Source organism: Plecotus auritus, assembly GCF_963455305.1.
Source record: "Plecotus auritus genome assembly, chromosome: 6".
Classification (NCBI taxonomy): domain Eukaryota; kingdom Metazoa; phylum Chordata; class Mammalia; order Chiroptera; family Vespertilionidae; genus Plecotus; species Plecotus auritus.
In genome coordinates this window covers 105890403-105912058 of record NC_137773.1, presented here as the reverse complement: position 1 = coordinate 105912058, position 21656 = coordinate 105890403, and the positions used below count along the sequence as shown (strand labels likewise).

The following is a 21656-nucleotide window of genomic DNA, read 5'->3' as shown; positions in this document are numbered from 1 at the left end:
CCCAGTAGGGGATGTTCAGGAGGCAGCTGATCAATGATGTTTCTCTCATGGACGTTTCTATCTCTCTATCCCTCTCCCTCTAAATCAATAAAAACATTTAAAAATATGATGAGAGAGAATCATTGATTGGCTGCCTCCCGCACACCCACTACTGGGGATCAATCCCGCAACCAGGCATGTGCCCTTGACCAGAATCGAACCCAGGATCCTTCAGTCCACACGCCAACGCTCTGTCCACTGAGCCAAACTAGGTAGGGCCCTTAGTAAACCCTTGATGTTGTCGAAGGCTGAGGGGCCCGAGGGTTAGGGGTGGGCTGTCCCATGTTGCAGGTTAGAGAGAGGGTCCTCTGAGGTAGCTTTGGGGAAGCAAAGGGAGGAGCAGAGCTGGGTAGAGTAGGGAGTTGGAGTCCCACCTGTTGTCAAAGGCCCCAAATTCCTGGAGGTGCTTTTGGGTTTCCTCGTAAGGAGTGCCCCCTCTATAGCCTTCAAGGGTGTGGGTTCAGGGGAGGGCAGAACAGGAACCAGTGTCCTTCCGTGGAATGGCATTCCCCCAGGCCTAACTAGTCCACTGAGACCAAAATTTTCTGTTCCAAGAGTTTGCATTCACTCAGCCTTCCTTTTATAGAAACCCTCACTTCTCCCCACACACATTGCACATGGCTCTCCTGGGACGCATAGCGCATTTCCCAGGTGGGTTGTAGAGTCAGCCCACTCCATGATCAGGACCCCACCACACACACACACCAGACCCAGGGGTTCCCAAGGGCACGTGATGATGACGGGAAGGAGGGACCAACGTCAGAGGGGTTTGGAGCCGAAGATGTAATCATCGCAGCAGGCCATGCCAATTCTTGTAGGGCTGGCTGAGGGCACCCCATCCCCACTGCCCACTCAGCTAAGTCCATTCCCCAGAGTTTCCCTAAGTCAAGGGAAAGAGGAGGGTGTCTTGGCTGTGCCTAGAGCCAGGGGTATTGAGGTGGTAACACACCAGTCCCCCTAAGTATGGGTCTGAGTGTCTGCAGCACTGGGCAGGAATGCTAACTCGGCTTTCTGCTTGGCTCAAGTAAGCGCTCAATAATAGCTTTTATTATCACCATCTACTCAGAGACAGGAAGAGTAAGAAGGCATGAGGAGGGCATGGGGGCAGGGAGATGGCGTGGGGTGTGGCAGGAGGGATCAGGGGGTAGGTGTCAGTATTGCCAGTGACTGGCATAAGGAGATGGTGACTGATTACTAACAGGCCTGGGCCGGGGGAGGGAGTGAGTCTGCCGGCCTTTGCCCCCCATGGAAGGTGCCAAACATCCTGGACACAGCAGCCATTGTTGCTCTTCAGGTTCGGTCTCAGGGCAGGCTGCACTGGGCATATTCTACTCTGTGGGTCCAGGAGGAGCCCAAGGAGGGGTTCAACACCGGGGGGCGGGGGAGGGAGGCGATGGAGTGGTGGGATGGCCAGACATGGGAGGGGGGGCGGACAGAGGAGTCCCCGCATCCAGAAACGCACATACCGTTTATGCTGGAGGCTGGACAACAGCAGAGCCACCTACACGCTGAGTTTTGGGGCGAGGACAGGGAGGGATAAAGGCACCAAGTGGGCCTCGGGCTTGCCCGGGAGGGATGATGGGAGAGGCCTGAGAGTATGGAAGGTGTCTGGGCAGGGAGGGGCTGGACTTCTCATGCACTCCTCCTTTGGCTGGGCTCTGGGGTGGGATCCCGAGCGCGGTCAGGCCGACGACGGGTGGGCCCGGAACAGTGACTCGACAGAGGGCCACCCGAGGGTGCTGTGGCTCAGACCAGCGCGTAGTCGAATTGGCCACGCTCGAGCGCCTCCTTGTGGTCGGTCCAGGATGAGGCGGGCATGCGGCTGTAGGGGTCGAGTAGGATGCGCACGCAGCGCACCATCAGCAGCACCAGCACCACGAGCAGGCAGAGCACGAAGGCGAACACTGTGCGCTGTTCAGCATCCAGGCCCACGCCCGCCGGGGGCCCTGTCGACGGCGGCAGCGGCTCGGGGGACAGCGTCCAGGTCGTGCTCATGGCTCACATTCCCGCAAGTCCTGCGGACAAGAAGTCGGCCCTGGGCGCGGGAATGAGGCTGTGCCTTCCCACATCACCCCCCTACACCCACCTTGCCCGTCCCCCCTCTCCGGTCTCCAGGCAATGCCCATGCCCCGCCAATAGACACATCCCACGCGGGGACCCAACTCCACACAGGTGGGGGAGCTGAGAGTGGAGACGGAGCCCCGACCTGACCAGCCAGCACACAACAGGTGCAACCGCGCAGCCCTGGGACGCGGCATGGGATCCTTCCCCGTGCCCCGCTCGCTGTCTTTGTTCTCTGCGTCCCCGGGACTCCTTCGCCCCACCACCCCTGCCTTTCCCCTCACCCTGGCCTCGACCGCAATGGGGACCAAGCGCCTGGCAGCCGTGCTCTCCTCCGGGACCCGCGCCGACTCCGCTCTCGGCCTCTCCCAGGCGGTGGTGACGGCAGTGGCGGTCGGGACTCAGCCCACCCCACCCGCTCCTGAAGCGGCAGAGACCGAGGCGGGCGAGGCGGGCGAGGCGCGAGTGAGCCTGGCCGCCGCTGCTGTTTCCATAGCGACAGGGGCGGAGGCTGCGCAGGGAGCGGCGCATGGCAGCGACCCCGCCCCGGCCTCAGGATCACTTCTCAGTCCCAGCTCAGCTGCAGGCATCCAGGATCCCCACCCCTACTAGTACCCCAGATGCTCTGCCCAGATCTTAGCCCCTGCACTCCCCCAGCCCTAGGGATCTCAACCGCCAGACACCCAGCCAGTTCATGGAAAACCTCCCTGGTTTTTCTTCTCACTGGTCCCCCAACCCCACCCCCCAGGAGTGCAGGGTCCTAACCAGACAAGGCATCCTTCTGGGTCCAGTTTCTTCAGTGACCTTGACTGCTTCCCGTGACCATCTTGCCCACTCAGCCACACCAGTGACAGACATCTCAGACCACCCAAGTTGCTCTCCTGCACTTTGGTGTTTTATTATCACTTCCAAATCTCAGCCATACAGGTTAATAAGGGCACTGTTAATTATTTTTTAAAAAATGAAGCTAAAACAGCCTGTATGATATGGCCAGTGGGCCCCACCACCTGTCCCCAGAGGAGTCCCTGGGCCAGAGCCTCTTCCTCTTGGCATTGTCTGGCCAGTGCGCCTTGTTGACTTTCCCTGCCAGCAACCCCTGAGCAGCAGAGGGGGGTTCAGGGGCTGGCACTGTGGGGAGCAGCCCTCCACAGTTCCTGGCCATTCCCTGTCCAGCTGGTTCTACATCCACCCTAGCAGAGAGCAGTCCGGAGCTGACAGTCTTGTCCCCAGAGGTCTATTGCCACAGGTGGACATTCCCACCCCATGCAGCTGCCCTGTGATGTACAGACTGGAACCTCCGGTTGTGGCTGCCGAGCTCAGAGGACCTGCTCTGTGCTGGAAGCAGAGATGTCCAGGAGCCGCCAGGCCGCATAAGGGTTGAGCTCATCCTGGTCCCGGCACAGTGCCCACACGTACAGCATGCGTAACACCTTGTCCTGCAGGAGTGGGAATGGGTATGGGCCTGGAGGCAGAGAGCAGCACAGCAGAATGAAGCTGCCAGGTCAGGATATGGGGGACACTGGGGACCAAGGAGGGGTGTTGGAGTGTGGGTCTGGGGTCCAGAACAGAGGCTGGGACAGAGCCTAAAACTCAGGACTTGGTAAAACTGGACAAGTCAGTCGCCTTCTGACCTCCACCAGACCCAAAACAGGCCCTGGGACTTCTCAAGGTGCCATCCTGCTGTCTCCTCCCAGTCACAGAATTTCCTGGCTCTGAACTGCCACCAGTGTAGGTAGCTGGCCACTGCCATCCAACTGGTCCTGGGCTGGCGGCCTGTCCTGTCTAGCCCCCTCCCTCACTCACCGGGTTGCCCTCGACGACCTCGCCTTTGGCATTCTTGATCACCATCACCAGCTGGGCGTGGAAGGTGACGATTAGCACGGGGCCCTGCTCCATCATCTTGCCCATGGCCAGCTGTTGGGGGAGCCAACGGGGTGGATGGGTATCACTGAACAGTCCCCCAATTCCCTGTTGCTCCCCTTGATGTGGAGACCCCTGTGTCCTGGGATGCTGCCAGGAGGAGGCCCCTGCACCTCAACATCTCAACTCATCACCCTGAGGGACTCCGAGGAGCCACCCCAATCAGTACTCCAAGCCTGTCACCTCCTGCTGGCCTGTTTCTGTGTAGGCATTTCCCAGGAAACCCTTCCCATGGACAAATCCAAACCCTCTACTGTGAGATGGAGTCTGAACTTGAGAACCCATGAGGGCTCCCAACACCCTGGCAGCCTCTTGGTCCCCAGACTGGGGCTGTGCGGGGTGGGGGATGAGGGGGCAGCACATGCAAAAGGACCTCAGAGTTGGGTACCTTGTACACAGGTGCGGGGAGGGAAGCTGGCGCTGGCATGCTTTTAGCCCAGATAGGGAGGAAATGGGAGTGATCGTGGGAGGAAATGGGAGTGATCGTGGAAGAGCAGGTCTTTGGCAGCCTAAGAAGTCCTCACAAAGCCCCCACCCTTCCTAGTGAAGGTGCAGGCATACCATCACCTTGGGAGACCCTGATATCTGGGCAGTAGCAGCCCTTATGCCTACCACTTTCCTGAGAATATTCCAACCACAGGATTATGGAAAACTTTCACTACGAGGGACCCTTGAGATCATTTAATCAAAGTGCCCACCTGTGATGGAACTCCTCCAGGGATGGGGAGCTCACTCCTCATGCTGATCAGTATACCTTCCCAATCCCAGGGTCCACCCAACCCACCCGGAAAGTGACTTACGTCGACATTGTCAATGTCCAAGATACGGGAGTGGAACTGGAGCCCCAGAGCCTTAGCCTGCTGGATCGGGTGGGCCAGCTGGCTGTAGGTCTGCAACAAGAGGCCAACGTGCCCATCTGAGGACCATCCAAGACCAAGCCACACCAAGGCGCTACACCACAAGAGAGGGCTGGTGCACTGCTAATGCCTGCCCACCTTGGGCAGGTGCCAGCATCCTAGAACATGCTTCCTGCAAGCGGCTCACAAACAGAGTTTCCTGATTTCAGCTCTTGCACCTTCCAGAAATGGCCACAGTGCCTGGGTGTGCTACGCCAGGAGCAGCAGATGCCAGGAGCATAGGTCCAAGTACAGAGGCTGGTGCCACCCATTTGCTGGCCCACGTCACACACTTCCTTCTTATTATAAAGACAGAGCTGTCAAGACTACCAAATGAAAGTGGTATTAATCAGCGCAGTAGGTAACTCCTCCGGAAAGACACCTGAAAGGCACTCCAGGGTTAAGTAGAGGCCTGCTTGGCTGATCTTAAATGCTCCCACATTTATCTCACTCCAAGTCTTGGCCTGGAATCAAACGCTTCTAGGATTTGCCCTAACCCATGGGTGGCTTTGAAACTAACTGCCTTGTTCTCACTGACTAGCCCTTTGTAGGTAGCTGACCACCACAGGCAGCCTGTTCTCCCTATGGGGACAGTGGTGCCCCAAGTGACACTCTTAATCCCCTTGTGCCTATTCCCACACCCAAAACACAGCCTCGGGGACATGTGCAGCCTCATATCATAACAGGCAACCACAACAGAAGACATTTCAATAGAGAGAAAAGTATGGTGTTCACCCCACTTCTTGTGAGGTTTCTTAAAGATGACATTGAAAAAACACCTCTTTGAGCAGCTATAATCTCAGCTGTGTTTTCAGGGGCACCAGCGGCTCTCTGGCAAAGAGAATCCGCCATGTCATAATGGTTCCAAAGCAAAAACAAAAAACAAACAAATAAACCAACAAAAAAAAACCCACCTTGTAACTGACTGCTGGATTAGTCACCATGCAGGGGCGTGTTTAAAAAGAAAAATCTAACAATTTCTCTGCTTTTTCCAAGTTGTTTTTGAGCTGGCACAGAATAGAATCGACCAAAAAAAGCCTCTGGATTGCTTAATACAAAGAAAATGGAAGCAAACACCCCATGAAGACACAGGTCAGGAAGTGAGCAGGGAAAGGCGAGGTGGCGGGAGAAGATGGAAACCCTGAGGAGATAAGGAGGTTGCCAGGAACAGGGCAGACAGTGTGCTCCTGGTAACACCTAACCCACCTCCTCATAGCCTAGCACTGCCTGTGGCCCTAGGACCCCCAGCCCTGACCCTGGAGGAGCAGTGGGGCCTCATCAGGACCCATGGCTCCTCCCCAGGCAGGAAATTTATCAATGTCTATTTTGATCTGTGTTCTGGGATCTTGAAGCAAGAATAGCTAATGAACTCATCTGGTGCTTTGTGTACCCTGGAACACTGCTTCTGTGTTCAAGCTGTACCCCACGGAACGGGGACAACGGTGTGACTCTGGCTCAGGAAAGGAAGGTGACGGAGGCCATTGGGACCTCCAACTGCTCTTTCTCCAGCACCCATGGGCTCCAGGGGAACATCTAATGCAACTCAGAGTTATTCATTGTCCATTTCCACCTGACCCCTGGGCCCTCAGCCTATACCCCAGGCCATCCTGGCCACGAGACCTTGCTTTATTGTCACTTAGGGCCACCTAAAACATGGCAGATAGGCCACACTGAAAACTCACCTTACTCAGATGCTTCTCTTATCATCACTTTTCTCTCCTATGAGCCTTCTAAAACCAGAATTAGGATGGAGGAAGGGTTCTGGATAACAAGGTAGGAGGACTGCCCTAGTCCCAGGCCATCTTTTAGGCCAAGTAAGGGAAGAAAGAGCAAGCTGGAAGGACCATCCCTGACTAGTTTACCCTAGAAGGACCACCCACTAGGCCCTCGGTGAGTCTTGCAGGTTATGTGGTGTGATGTGCATAAGGCACAGAAGGATCTGTGCCTCTGAGCATGTCAGACATAAGAACCTCCCTTTAACCAGGACACCAGGCCCTGTCATGTCTTTTCCAGACCAGCTGCTTAGCAGATCTCCTCCAAACTGTGATTTCTGTTTAGGCCTAAATAGAAAAAAAGAAAGTACTCACAGCTTCATAGCACCAGTCTTTGAGAATGTCAAGCTCTCCAGAAATCATGGCCTAAAAAGGAAAAGACAAAAAAAAAAAAAGTAAGAGAATGAGAGTGGGCTTTTGAGGCAGGAGAATATTCAAGAATGTTCAATGAGACCCTTTCCTCTGCAGACCCCTTTGTGGTGGGGTCTGGTTGAGGAAGGATGGGGAACTTGAGTCAGGCTGCAGCAGGGGGTGCAATCTCCCCAGGCCCCTGGGAGCAGAGCCCCTGTATGTGGCCCAGGGTGGGTCCCCAAAGACCTGGTAGAAGAGGAAGGTGGCAGCATGCCAGGCTCTCATCCTGGCAGGGAAATTGAACCAAGGAGGTGAGAAGCTGCTTTCTGCCTCCCTGGGATAAAGCTTTGGATGGTGAGGCTCATATAGGGAAGGGGGAATAGGAGCTGCTTCCACAGGAACCTGGAATCAGGGCTGGGAGGAGCCCAGAAAAGGGAGGGGGGCCAGGCGCCTGCGGGAAATTGCAGGTAGGCCGAGTGCTGAGCCACCCTTACCCTGGAAGAAGCTGTCTGAGCTTGGACTGCTGCTTTCAGGAATCATCCCAGTCTCACCTCTGCCCAGCCCAGCCCAGCCCAAAGTGGCATGAGGAACCTGGGCAATCAGAGGGAGAGGGGAACACATGGAGGCTGGTGGGAGGGAGGTGACAGGCAGAGAGGGCAGCCATCCACATGAAGTTGAGGGCTTTTCTTTCATCCTACTAGGGGCCTCCTAAAGGCCTGGTTTGGCTGGGCTAGAGGTTGGGGGCTGTGAATGGGCAGAGGAAAGGCAGCTGACAGAGACAGGGGCTTCATGGAGGGTGGGACCTTGAGCAAGCCACCCCATCCTCACTTCTGAGCCAAAAGGAGGTGCAAGGGGACCAGAAAAAATGGGATCCAGGATTCCTAGGGAGACCTACAGGAAGAGGGAAGAGAGCCCCCTACTGCTATAATAGCCCTGGTCTGGCCTCCCTATCTTGAGGATCTGGTTGGAGCTCACATGCATCCCCCCAAGCCCTCCTCATGGCTCACCCCAAGAGCCAGCAGCCAGCTTCTCCCTGACTCCTGAAAGGCCTCTAGCACCTGGAAGACAAACACCTGATCCCTGACAGCCACAAGGGAATAGCTTCAGGCAGAGAACATGAGGGAAACGAGATGGAAAGGGAGATTGAGTCCTAGAGGCCAACACACACCATGGGTCAGGGCCACTACCACTAGGACCAGAAGGGGCTATGGGAAACAGATGCCTTCTCAGAGGTACTTGATAGCCAAGGCCTGGGAGCAGGAGTGCTCAGGCTCTGAAGACTGAAGCCTCATCTCTGCTGAGAAAACACTCTCCTTAGCCAAACAACCCTGGAGGAACTTTCTGGTCTGGTCTCAGGTTGGTGGTACACCAGAGGCAGGGCAGTGAGGACAGGATACCTGAGGACTGGCCTTCGGGGTTGGGCACCCACCTCCAGGATGTTGGGGATGATGTCATTCTCGCACTGCTGCAGGAACCGCTCCTTGTCAAAGGCAGGATCCACACGTAGGATCTCCGTGAGCACCTCAGACATCTCTGTCTTCGAAAACAGACCCCCTGGGGGCAGCCAAGCCTGGAGTAAGTAGGGGGGCTGGGAACCCCTCCCAGCTGTCAGCCCAGGGGTGTGGGGGTGGGGCAAGATGGTCCTGAAGCCACCCACTCACCCAGCAAGTCTGTGACCTTATCTGTCAGTGCACGGGAGGCCCGGATGAGTGTGTTGTCACTCTCGTCATACCTCATCTTCATCTCGAAGAACCCTGAGAAGACGGGTCAGGGTTCAGGGCTCCCTTCCAGAAACATATGCCTCGACCTGACTTCTGGGAGCTCTTCGTGGCCTGTGTGACTGCTCCAGACACAGGCGGGGTAAATGAGAAGACCTCTCTGAGCCTGCTTCCTCAGCTGTGCAAACTGGGCAGCCAACCTACCTCAGGGGCTGCAGAGACCACTCAGCTGTGGGCCTGGGGGGGTGCGAACAAGGAAACACAGCCACTAGGATGGTGTGGCCCTACTGTGTCAGTATCTGGGAAGCTCCATGCGCCAGCAAGAGCAGATAACTCCAGGGCCCCAAGTAGGCTTGGGCTCCATCTGCACCAGGTTCCTGGTCTCCTGGCCTTCCTAATGCTGAATTGTCTCTCAGTATCCACAGCTACACCATCAGGGAGGCCTTTGTGCCTAGTCACCCTGCTCTGACAATGGCCAAGAGGGTGACCCTCATGGCAATGTCCCTGCCCACTGGCCACCTAGAGGCCAGTGCCCCACTGCTCACTCACTGAGTAACCAGCAGAAATAAATGGTCCTCTCTGACTCCAGTCTCCTCCTCTGTAAAATGGGGGTCGGCTTGTGTCAAGCCTGAGGAGTGCTCGGTAAGTGTCCCCTGTCACAGCCTTGCTGTCAGCCACGTGCTGGTGACATGAACACTCACGGTTGAACACCACGTTGTTGTCCCTGAAGTCCTTCCACTGCTGATACCACTTGGAGTCCTTGTGTAGCACGACTCCCAGGGCATCCCTGAGGAAGATGGGGTGGTTGGTAAGCAGTAGCTGGGGAGTCACTGGGCCCAGGCCCATTGCTGTGGGGAGGAGGGCCCAAGCTCAGGGGCTTTGATGACCCCATCCTCATCTCTCAGCTTCCTGTCTTCTCTATTCCCCTTCCCACCTCCTACCTTCCCACAAATTCTCTCAACGGAGCCAGAGAACCTGGAGCAGAAAACAAACTCAATAACTGACTTGTGTGGAACTTTTGTGAGCCTGAAGGGGAGGCAGTGAGGAGAATCCTGGGCCGGGCGGACTGGTACCTACTCATTGGGCTCAAACACTTTCTCTTCCTTGAACTTCTCTCCAGCAAACTCCTTCCTTTTCCTGAGCCGTTCGGGCCTGCGGTAGGGCCCAGTCTGGCCCAGGACACTTTCATCGATCTCCTTTTTCACTGACTCCACCCCCTGGAGAAGAGTAAAGCTTGGGGTGGGTACTGGGGACCTTCCTGGCACCCACAGATCAGTCTCAGCCGGTGCAGTTATGTCTAAAGTCAGGGAGTGTATGCTGTGAACCCCAACCTCAGGCCCGATGGTACCCTGGGGCCTCCCCTTCCCCAGGTCTTTTGGTCAAATGGCCCACATCACCGACCTGGCCTTGGCAACAACATGCCTGAGCCTCCCAGGAGACCCCAGTTCTGCCTGACTTCTGCCCCCTCCCCTACCAGGAGCAGCAGACATGCCTCCCCCAGCAGCCAGATGACCCTCAGATTCTAAGACCCATATCCCACTCTCCCTGGAACCAGGGAGGCATCCTAAGTTCTGCCTCTGCCCCACTCTCCCGATTCAAGCAGACCCAAAGTCTGTGGGTCCACCTCCCCAAATCTCTCGAACCCATTTCCCTTCCCTCCACCCCAAGGGCAGCTCCATCAAGGCCTCTCAAGACACTCTCAGGACTTCTCAGTGCTGGTACCAGAGTCCAGACTGGAAAGCTGTGCCTCTTCCACATCCAATACAGGCATACTTCAGTTTATTGCACTTTACACATATTGTTTTTTTATAAATTAAAGGTAAGACCCTCTACCAGCAAAAAGATTACAATTTGTTGAAGGCTCAGATAATGGTAATTTTTTTAGCAATAAAAAAGGTCTATACATTGTGATTTGAGACATAATGCTGTAGCACATGTAACAGATTACAGTACAGTGTAACATACTGTACAGGCTTTATTGTGGTATTCACTTTAGTCAATGGCCTGGAACCAATCCTACAATATCTCTAAGGTCTACCTATATCCTTCTTTGGCTCCTTGTCACTTTCTGGAGGAAACCTCAAGTCCTCTGAGTGGCCTGCAGGACCATTTCAATGGTCCCTGCTTTCCCTTGGCCTCCCTCTGAGCCCCCTGCACTTGCTCTGACCATGCCAGGTGGCGAGGAATATACTGAGCAGACTGTACTTGCACCCCTCCACAGGACCTGCTCCCTCAGCCTACAACCCCTTCCCTGTGTGTTCCTCTGTCACATGTCACTCAGGAACTGCCTGTCCCCTTTTCTGTCCCCTCAAACCCTTCGAGAGTCGGAACTTGGACTTTGTCTTCTGTGGCTCCCGTGACCAGCAGAGGCCCTGGCATGTGGTATGGTTCAATAACTGTTACTGGAATGAATTCAGGACCTCAAGTCACCCCCAGTGCGACAGAACTCTGGGTTATGGACATAGCTTAGGGCAGTGGTCAGCAAGCTGCGGCTTGTGAGCCGCGGTTTGCCGCTCTGTTGACTAATGAGTTTGCTGACCACTGACCTAGACTCTCGATTCCAATAATTACAGGCTGTTGTTGTTCCTTGTGATTAAGCCCCTATCCCAGTGGTTGGCAAACTCATTAGTCAATAGAGCGGCAAACCGCGGCTTGCAAGCCGCAGTTTGCCGACCACTGGCTTAGGGTGTTAGCAGCTGAGAGCGGGCGAGAGGCTCTCTTAGCGCATTAACCTGCAGCTCCCTAGGGGCTGTGACTTGCCCAAGGTCACCAAGCCAGGAGGGCAGCAGGACCTGAAACCTCGAGTGGGCTTTCCTCACCAGTCCCACTGCACTCCCTTCAGTGCAGCCAGCCTTCTCTGGGGTTGAGCTCTGAGGTGGGAGCTCTGGCTCTCAGCTTCAGAGGGCCAGAGCCCACACAGGCCCCAGCATCTAACTCACCTGGGAAAGGGCTTTGAAGGCCCCACCCTTGGACACCGACTCAGCTGACTGCTTGGCAGTCTTGGCTGCTTCCTCCACACCCTCCTTGATTTTCCGGCCAAGGTCACTTTTACTGACTTCGTCAAGACTCTACTGAGACAGAAAAGGGAGAGGGTGTCAGCGTAGTACCTTTGGAGACCCACAGGGGTGCCTCTGGAACCAAGACCAGTCCTTATCCTCCAAAGGGTGGGCGGTAACAGGCACTCTGAACTCATCTGGCTCCTCAGGCCCCAAGCCTCAGAACACTGCCTACAATTTCTGGGGTGCTGTTCCCTGGGTCAACTGGCCTTTTCCCAGAATGGGAAGGAGCCCCAAGTCTTCATAGAATGCCACAAGAGCAGCAGTCCAGGGACAGAGAGTAAGAAAGTGAGGGTGTGCCCAGTATTGGGCCTAGAACCCGCAAAGTCCTGCCTCCCCTCTCCTGCCCACAACAACAGAACCAATAAGAAGAAAGACCCCACACCATGGGTGGGTGGTGGGGAATTTCAACCTCATATCTACTCTCCCCTGGGGGCGAACCATCCCCTCCCTTTCTGTTTTTAGGCAGGCAGAATAAAACCTTTATTTTACCATCATGTCCTAGCTGGTGGACCATTCACTTATAACTTAAGTAGTAAACTGCCTGGCAGGTGGGCAAGTATGACTTCCCTTCCTTCCTGAGGGGTGTTGTGTATTTGAACTCTGGAAGCCACCATGCCAGGCTGGCTCTCCCCTTGTTAGCTGCCCAGCTCCCGAGTCATGCCTGCATGACCCCATGGTGAGGCACAGATGGGCCACGGGGCTATGGCAGGAAACTGAGGGACCCAGAGGCCATTACCTCCTTCACAGTGCCCGTGATAGCCCCCAGCTTCTTCTTGATCACCTCACTGGTCCGCACGGTTTCGGATTCAATGGTTTTCTATAGAAAGGATGTTGTTTTCTTTTGTTATTATATAGCAGTTACCAGAGAGCCAAAAGACCAAAGAAACATTTTCTCAGCAGCCCCTACCTCCCCCAAACTTCACCTCTCCCACCCCCCTCTAACCCATCCCACTGCCTGGTCTGTGGGTCTCAGCTGCTGAAGGCCAACTAGGACCCTCCTGAGCACAGGAGGCCTTGGTCCTGAATCTTTCTCTGGGTGGCAGGGGGTGGTCTTGCCTGTCAGCTTGTCAGTATTCTCCTTCCCCACTTTGGCCCCCACCCAGTGACCAGTCACTGCAGCATTTCCCACACCCCAGCCACCCCACCCAACCTTAGCCTGCTCTGCCCCCAAAGGACTCCTCAGCCCAACCCCGACTTTAATGAAAAGGGTGCTCTTCCCTTGGGTTGAATCTCCACACAGGTAGTCACATCCATTTGAGAGATTTGGGGGGACACTCAGAGGAAACAGGGCTTGTACACAGCCTGGGAGGGGCCCAAGAGAATAAAAATCAAGGGACTTGGGGCAGGGCACCCCACTCAGTGCAGCTACTTGATAAGAGGTGGAAATGGTAATTAGTAATTATACAAGCACCCTGAGGCACATTCTATCCATATCACTCAGAGGACCTATGATTGGAGGCTCTTAGGAGCAGCTCACCTCAAACCCAGTGCTTGAGGGGTCACAAGGCGTCTGTGGAGCTGGAGATTCTAACCCAGCAGGTAGAGAGGGCCCTGCATTTCTCACAAGCTCCCAGAAGCCAATGCTGCACTGTGTCACTACAGAACTGGAAAGCTAGGTGACCCATTCTTGTGTCCTAGGCAGCTATCATCACTGAGGTGAACTCACTCCACAAAAGCCGCTCTTCCCCGTCACACCCGCAATGAGCTCCTTGCACTGTCTGGGGCCAGGAAAATCCTGTCTCTGAAAGTAAGTGTGCCCACTGAGGGAGACACGAAGCAAAGGGACTCACGTATTTCCTTCTGGCTTCCTGGAGTGCATCTGACTCTTCCAACTTCCGGGCCTCATCTCGGAATTTTTTAATACTTTCTTTCATTTCTTTGTTTTTGGCTAATTCTTGTTTGATATTATCTAGCAAGCCAGAGAGAAAGCCTTTTCTGTTTCCAGAAGAATAGGATTTGAACTGGAAAGATGTAAAAGGAATGAAGGATTTTTAATTTTCTCCTTTCTGTTTATACAGGTTTAACAATACAAGACAAATTTAAAAAGTACAGACATCCAGACAACAAAGTATTATTCAGCAATAAAAAGAAGTGAGCTATCAAGCCATGAAAAGACCTAAAGGAAACTTAAAAGCATGTTACTAAATTAAAGAAGCCAGTCTGATTCCAACTCTATGAAATTCTGGAAAAGGCAAAACCTGGGGTTTGGGATAAACAGACAGGACACAGGATTATTAGGCCAGTAGAAATTATTCTGTATAATACTATAATGATGAATACAAATGATTATATTTGCCAAAACTGAATGTACAACACACAGAGTGATCCTAATGTAATATATAGACTTCAGTTAATAATAATGTATCCATATCAGCTCACCAGTTGTAACAAATGTCCCACCCTGATACAAGATGTGAATAACAGGGAAACTGTGCTGAGCAGGAGAGGAGGTATATGTGAACTCTCTGTACTTTCTGCTCAATTTTTCTGTGAATCTAAAACTTAAAAAAAAAAAAAAGTCTATTAAAAATAAAACAAAATGCCAGGCTCCTTCTCCAACAGAGGAAAATTGGATAAGAAACAGGAGCAGCTTGGAATCCTCCTGGGGATTCAAACATGCTCACGCAAGGCCAAGGTCAACACCAAAGAGGCTCATGACCCAAAACTGAATTTGAAGGATTCTGTGGCCCCTCATCCCAAAGGAGCTGGCACAGGGCCCTGCTCCCTGGGCTTCTGGGGCCAGGTAACTTCTTCATTTGGGGCCACTCCCAAGTCCCCATTTGGGACTTACATGTCACCCAAAGGCCTGCACACTGGTCCAAACCTCCCTCTCTCGGCCCATAGGATCACAGTCACCGAGAGCTCAAGCTCAAAGTTCCCCTCCACCCAACACAGCCAGAGGCCAGACTCTAAAAGAGGCCCTGCTCCAGGAACAAGCCACAGTGTTGTACACTGCTTAAGACAGAGTCAGACAGAACCAGGTTTAGATCCCTGCTTTGGCACTATGTATCTAACAGCACGCTCAGAGAAGAGAATGCTTCAAGAACGATTGTGAGAGAGTCAAGTCACGGTGAAGTGGCCGAGTGTGCGCAGCTGCTCCTACCACTGCCACCATAGTGTGTAGGGTATGCTGCCATGGTTGGGGGCTCACTTTACCGATTTCAAGAGCAACTGCCTCCCCAGCCCATCAAGCCCCAGGGAAAGTTTTGACAAGCTCAGGGCTACTCCACAGGAAAGGCGGCCTGGCCTTGTCCAGATGCACCCTGACCAGCCTTTCTCTCCACAGGACTCCAAGTTCTAAAAACATCAGGGACTATGCCACCTTGCAGCAGCCCTAACACCACACAGGGACTACAAACTGCAGTTGGGACTGGACAAGTAAAGGGAAGGGCCACAGGGCCTGTCCCATGCCTGTAACAGCACCAGGAGAGGATCAGGGAGTAAAGCCTGAGCGAGACAGGCCCAGGAAACTAGCTGTCTGCATGGAAACAGCTGAGATGAGCCTGGACAAGGAGACTGGGCCCAATGCAGACTGGGGAAGAGTGTCAGGTTTTGGGCTTTGCTCCCTGGGGTGGTGAGGCACCAACAGAAGCATGGTTAAAGGGGAGTGACAGGGAGGGCAAAAGCTCTAGGAAATGCTAACTGTGAAGAACAACATAAAGGATGGGGGAGATGTAGCCTGGAGAAACTAAGCCCCAGGATATGATGGGTGACACTCTGGAGTTGCTCAAATTGCTTATAAGGCTGTCACCTAGAAAAGGAATAGCCTTGCACAGTGAAGGACCCACTAGTAGAAACCACAAAGGACGCCTTTCTAGCCATCAGTTGACACATTGTGCTATTTGGTGAGGCAGGGTTTCTATCTCTGACAATGCTGAGCACTTCTAGGGATATGGAGAAGACCAGGCACACTAGGCTCTATAACTCCCAAGGCCTTAGATATGGAATGCCTGGCAATATGGGCAACATCCTGTAGCCCTCTTTCTTGTCAACTAGTTCTGATTTTTCAGGCCTCCCCCTGTCCGCTTGACCCGGGTTACTCACCAGGGGCCGCTCTCCATTTGGCCTGGGTATCTGATAGGTACCACGGGGTAGTGGCACTAGATTGTGGCTGGACAGAAACTGGACGCCACTGCCAAGGCATCTCTAATTGGGGGAGAAAAGAGAAAGATCCATTCAGATAAGAGGGTAACTAGGAAGTAAATAGGCCACACTAAAAAAGCAGGAGACTCATTTGCCTGAGACTCATTTGACAATTTTTAAAAAATATATATTTTTATTGATTTCAGAGAGGAAGAGAAACATCAATGATGAGAACCACCGATCAGCCGCCTCCTGCACGCCCCCCAGTGGGGGTCGAGCCCACAACCCGGGCATATGCCCTTGACGGCAATCAAAACTGGGAGCCTTCAGTCCGCAGGCTGATGCTCTAGCCACTGAGCCAAACCAGTTAGGGATCATTTGCCAATTTTTATCCCATGCCTGCCACTTGCTAAACGCTCCACAATCTCCCCAAATTCTGAGAAGCCAGTGGAATCTGGTGGGAAGAGAAAACACTGGATCTCCAGCACCAGGGGCCATATCTACACTCCTGCCTCTGAACCTAGGGGAAACCAGATTGATCCTAGGAAATGCCAATTTATGGTGGAATAAGGCTAAATCCCCAATTTAATTCCTTAGTCTGACAGTGGGCAAGCTGAGTCTCAATGCTGATGGCAAGCAGTCTTTTCTCACAAGCCCATCCACTTCTGCTGGCCTTGTAAGACCAGAGACCTGGACATTAAGAGGTAAACAATGATAGCCCTGGCTAAGTAGATCAGGTGGTTAGAACATTGTCTCAATATGCCAGAGTTGTGGGTTTGATCCCTAGTCAGGGCATATACAAGAATCAACCAATGAATGCATAAATAAGTGGAAGAACAAATTAATGTTTCTCTCTAAAATAAAATTTTAAAAAGAGGTAAACACTGATAACTTATTGTACCAGGCACAACCCTGGAATAAACCTACCATGTCCTGGTCCAGGGTCAGGCTATAAGCAGGGTAACTTAGGGAGTCACTTTGGCAAAGATGCTGCTAACCTAAGGGCTTATGCAGGTCCTGTTCAATGTTGTATCCCAGAACCCAGCATGGAGCCGGGCACATTGATATCAATGGCCTGATAGAACCAATCTTTCTTCTTGTGTTTTTTTTTTTAAATAAATCTTTATTGTTGAAAGTATTAGAAATGTTCCCTTTTTTCCCCCATTGACCTCCTCCAGCCCACCCCTGCCCCCCACCCCAGGCCTTCACCACCCTATTATCTGTGTCCATGGGTTATGCATACATTCATACAAGGTCTTTGGTTGATTACCTCCCACCCACCCACCATCTCCTGCCTTCACTCCCAGATTCTGCACTCTGTTCCATGCTTCCATGTCTCTGAATCCACTCCATTTATCAGTTTATTTATTTATTTAATATATTTTATTGATATTTTACAGAGAGGAAGGGAGAGGGATAGAGAGCTAGAAACATCGATGAGAGAGAAACATCGATCAGCTGCCTCCTGCACACCTCCCACTGGGGATGTGCCCGCAACCAAGGTACATGCCCTTGACCGGAATCGAACCCGGGACCCCTCAGTCCGCAGGCCGACGCTCTATCCACTGAGCCAAACTGGTTTCGGCCATCAGTTTATTTTGTTAATCAGACTCCACATGAGTGAGATCATGTGGTACTTGTATTTCTCTGACTTATTTCACTTAGCACAGTACTCTCCAGGGCATTCAATGCTGTCTTAAACGGTAAGAGATTCTTCTTTTTTACAGCTGCATAGTATTCTATGGTACAAACGTACCACAGCTTGTTTATCCACTCATCTACTGATGGGCACTTGGGCTGTTTCCAGATCTTAGCTATTGTAAATTGTGCTTCTATGAACATAGGGGGTGCATACATTTTTTATGATTGATGTTTTGGGTTTTCTAGGAGTGGGATCACTGGGTCAAATGGAAGTTTCATACTTAATTTTTTGAGAAAACTCCATACTGTTTTCCATAATGGCTGCACCAGTATGCATTCCCACCAGCAGTGTACTAGGGTTCCCTTTTCTCCACATCCTCACCAGCACTTCCCATTTGTTGATGGGAGCCATTCTGACAGGAATGTACTTCATTGAGATAGTACCTCATTGTTGTTTTAATTTGCATCTCTCTGATGATCAGTGACTTTGAGCATTTTTTCATGTCTCTTGGTCATCTGTATGTCCTCTTTGGAAAAGTGTCTATTTAGGTCCTTTGTCCATTTTTTAATTAGATTGTCTGTCTTCTTTTTGTTAAGTTGTATGAGTTCCTTATATATTTTGGAAATTTATCCTTTATCAGATGTATCATTGCCAAATATGATCTCCCATACAGTGGGCTCCCTTTTCATTTTGTTGATGGTTTCTTTTGCTGTGCAGAAGCTTTTCATTTTGATGTAGTCCCATTTGTTTATTTTCTCCTTAGTCTCCTTTGCCCTAGGACAGTGGTCGGCAAACTCATTAGTCAACAGAGCCAAATATCAACAGTACAACGATTGAAATTTGAGAGCCAAGTTTTTTAAACTTCAACTTCTTCTAATGCCACTTCTTCAAAATAGACTTGCCCAGGCTGTGTTATTTTGTGGAAGAGCCACACTCAAGGGGCCAAAGAGCCGCATGTGGCTCGCGAGCCGCAGTTGCCGACCACTGCCCTAGGAAATGTATCTATAAACATATTGCTACCAGAGATATCTGAGATTTTGCTGCCTATGATTTCTCCTAGGATTTTTATGGTTTCATGACTTACACTTAAGTCTTTTATCCATTTTGAGTTTATTCTTGTGTATGGTGTAAGTTGGTGGTCTAGTTTCATTTTTTTTTTTTTTTGGCAAGTATCTGTCCAATTTCCCCAACACCATTTATTGACAAGACCATCTTGACTCCATTGTATGCTCTTGCCTTTGTCAAATATTGAGCATAATGGCTTGGGTTAATTTCTTGGGACTCTGTTCTGTTACCATTGATCTATATGCCTGTTCTTGTGCCAGTATCAGGCTGTTTTGATTATGGTGGCTTTGTAGTATAACTAAAATTTGGTATTGTGATTCCTCCAACTTTGTTTTTCTTTCTCAAGATTGCTGTAGCTATTCGGGGTCTTTCTTGATTCCATATAAATTTTGGAGTATTTGTAGAACCAATCTTTCATTTCTACCTTCCATGGGTCTTTCCTTTCTCTGTTCCATACCCTAGGCAACACCCCATACTTATACAGATGCCACCATCTCCTATAGCTACTCTAAGTTAACTCTTGGGAGTTTAATTAAGTTGTTTTACTTCTCTATATGCCTACACCTATTGTTTCTGGAGGCACTGACTTCAGCATCAGTCAGAAATTGAAGATGGCTAACTTGGAGAGAAATCCCATAACAGGACCAAACCTGAGGTTGGTTCCCTCTTTGTCCAAATCCAAACACATGCAGATTCAACCTCTAAACCCTGATTCAAAAGACAAAGCCAAGGAAAAAAAATCAGTCCAAGACAACTTCTTTCTTCAGAACTCAGATTCCAATGAAATATTTTCCTTCCTCCAGAATCTGGCTCTGGAGTCAGAATGACCTCGGCTTTATGTTATAGCATAGTAAAAGCCAGGAAAATTCCAGGAGCAGAATACGGAAACTGAGATAGTTAAACAGCAGTTTGTGTCCACCTCGTAAATCCTATCTCCTAAACCTAGGACACGTAAGAGTAAACAGCTTGCACTTCTCTTCCCCAACCAGAGGGTAAATAGCTTAAATCACCTTACTAGAAATCCAATTAAGTGCCATTTGCCAATCACACCCAAGGACAAATTAAGAGAATAAATTTCATGTTGGTACATCACCAAAAGCTGATGAATATTTTACTGATCTACCCCAAAACCTCCCCCTAAAGGCCCAGCCTTTAAAACCCCTGCAAATGAAAGTCCAGGAAGCACCCCAGTGCCATTCATTCCCTTCCCCTTCTTCCTTCAGCACCCCTCACACACACCCTCACATGTATCCCCTAACCTCTAAGGGACCCCATGAGATTTGCAAACAGGGGAGCAATGGGCAGAGGTAGCTCGTCTAGGGCTAACCTCCTGAACCTGTCTCCAAGGCTCCCCTTCCCCCCTTTTCTCTGACTTCCCAGGGAGCCAAAGCAGCCCAGCCTAGGCTGTCCTATTACTTCTTCTATGTCCTTCCTTGTTTCACTCTAAGTATATTTTTGCTGCGGTCAATAAATTTTTGCTTTACTATACTTTGTCTCTTTTTGTTTTGTTTTTTAATCCTCTCCCGAGTATATTTTTCCATTGATTTTTTTAGAGAGTGGAAGAGAGGGAAAGACAGAGAGAAACATCCATGTGAGAGAAACACATCGATTGGTTGCCTACTGCACGTACCCGGACCAGGGCCTGGGCCCGGGAGGAGCCTGCAACTGAGGTACGCGCCCTTGACTGGAATAGAACCCCCCACCCTTATGGGAAGGGGCGGGGGGGAGGAGAAGGGGGTACGCTGTATCCACTGAGCCAAACCGGCTAGGGCTCTACACTTTGTCTCTTGACTGAAATCTTTCCCTCAAGAAGAACCGAGGGCTCCTCTCACCTGCCCGGTAACATCTTTTTGGTTTAAACCACATAACTCAGGAGTTCGGGGCCACTGTCTCTCTCAGTTGGCCATATCACTCCTCTCTTGGAGTGTATCTTCAAGAAATCCCACTTGGCTTTACTTTCATTTTTGTTGACCTTAAAATCTTTCCTGCGTGGACGGGAAGGACGAGAAGAACCGAGGTCCCACCGGTAAGCCCAATTGATAACACTTGGACGGGGTCAGCCACCCCACTAGCTCAGACTGTGGGCAGGCTGCTTACCCAGGCTGTCCCCAGTGTCCTAACCTGGGAAACAGCGATAAGCAACAGCATCATAAAATTCTGTTTTCTGAGTGGATTTTACACGCGCTGACTCCCACTGCAACTCCTGAGACAAAGTTCTCAGCAAGGGCAAGACTTTCCTTCCACACTTGCACACGGACGGACAGGAGGCAATGCAGGTAATGCTCTCGGTAGTGGACCTGGCATAGAAACGTGAGCCACGCTGTCATGGTTTTTTGCCTTCTCCTCGCTACTTTTTCTCTACTAGGAGCCAACCCCATGGGGTTTGACCAGGAGGTGAGGAACGGTGATCCGCTCCCACCCCAGCCCCGCGCAATACCGTTCCCGCCCGGCACGCCTGGCGCTCGCATTCAGGCCCAGCTCCGGGTCCCCTGCCCCGGCCTCAGCTGACCCACGGTCCAACCCCACGCCTCTCGCCGAGACCAGGGAAAAGCCGAGGGGGCCAAAGGCTCGAGGAGAAGGAGACCCTAGAGGTCGTGGGCCGGGAGCTCCCTAAGATCAGCCACCCTCCAGCTCCCTCTCCCCCCGGCCCCACATGTCTGCTCACCCGCGGGCAGCGGCACCAGCCTGTCCGCAGCGTCGCCGCCGCCATATTGGAGGACCCCGTGTGACCTTCTCTCCGCGCGGCTTGATAGTGTCATCCGTCGCGTCAGCCTGGAACGCCCTAGGGCCTGGGACCAGCGGGCCCTGATGGCGATGTTGAGGAGAGAAAATGACTTTGATTGGATAGCACTCCCAGGGAGGCGGGCCTTGGAGATAGGTCTCCGATAGGGGAGAGGCCTAATGGAGGGCGGGGAATTCCTGAAGAGCTAGGCCTCTGTTAGGACAGAATTTCGAAAGAGCGGGGCCTGCCACTGGATGTGGCCCGGGGGGCGGGAATTCCTGTGAGGCAAAGACCTAGGATTGGGTAAGACTACGAAGGGGCGGAGCCT

At 52.0% G+C, this 21656-nt stretch overlaps 2 protein-coding genes across 4 annotated transcripts; both read right to left on the bottom strand.

Annotated features, from left to right (window-relative positions):
• Nucleotides 1–1059: 1059 nt before the first annotated feature.
• CTXN1 (cortexin 1) lies at nt 1060–3997 on the bottom strand. Of its 3 annotated transcripts, none has more exons than XM_080673736.1 (2): nt 3904–3997; nt 1060–2054 (listed from the first exon to the last, which is right to left on the bottom strand). In XM_080673736.1, exon 2 carries the CDS (start codon nt 2032–2034, stop codon nt 1786–1788), a length of 249 nt encoding a protein of 82 aa, XP_080529862.1. In that variant the 5' UTR covers nt 2035–2054; nt 3904–3997; the 3' UTR covers nt 1060–1785. The 3 variants fall into 3 exon arrangements, with proteins under 3 accessions (XP_080529862.1, XP_080529863.1, XP_080529861.1); XM_080673737.1 differs by lacking the exon at nt 3904–3997 and adding an exon at nt 3426–3503; XM_080673735.1 differs by lacking the exon at nt 3904–3997 and adding an exon at nt 2385–2600.
• On the bottom strand, nt 2978–21410 carry TIMM44 (translocase of inner mitochondrial membrane 44). The gene is made up of 13 exons (XM_080673733.1): nt 21272–21410; nt 15861–15962; nt 13607–13777; nt 12553–12633; nt 11697–11825; nt 9835–9974; nt 9459–9544; nt 8701–8793; nt 8469–8593; nt 7004–7054; nt 4821–4910; nt 3904–4014; nt 2978–3536 (listed from the first exon to the last, which is right to left on the bottom strand). The coding sequence occupies exons 1-13, from the start codon at nt 21314–21316 to the stop codon at nt 3417–3419; spliced, it is 1344 nt and encodes a 447-aa protein (XP_080529859.1). The 5' UTR covers nt 21317–21410; the 3' UTR covers nt 2978–3416.
• Between the last annotated feature and the right edge of the window lie 246 nt (nt 21411–21656).

Coding starts and splice junctions, on each gene's coding strand:
- TIMM44 (XM_080673733.1), bottom strand. CDS start 21,316: ATGGCGGCGGCGACGCTGCGGACAGGCTGGTGCCGCTGCCCGCGG. Junction 8,594..8,700: donor TAAGGTCACAGACTTGCTGG/GTGAGTGGGTGG, acceptor GGCTGCCCCCAG/GGGGTCTGTTTTCGAAGACA. Junction 4,911..7,003: donor AAGACTGGTGCTATGAAGCT/GTGAGTACTTTC, acceptor CTCTTGTTGCAG/ACCTACAGCCAGCTGGCCCA.
- CTXN1 (XM_080673736.1), bottom strand. CDS start 2,034: ATGAGCACGACCTGGACGCTGTCCCCCGAGCCGCTGCCGCCGTCGACA.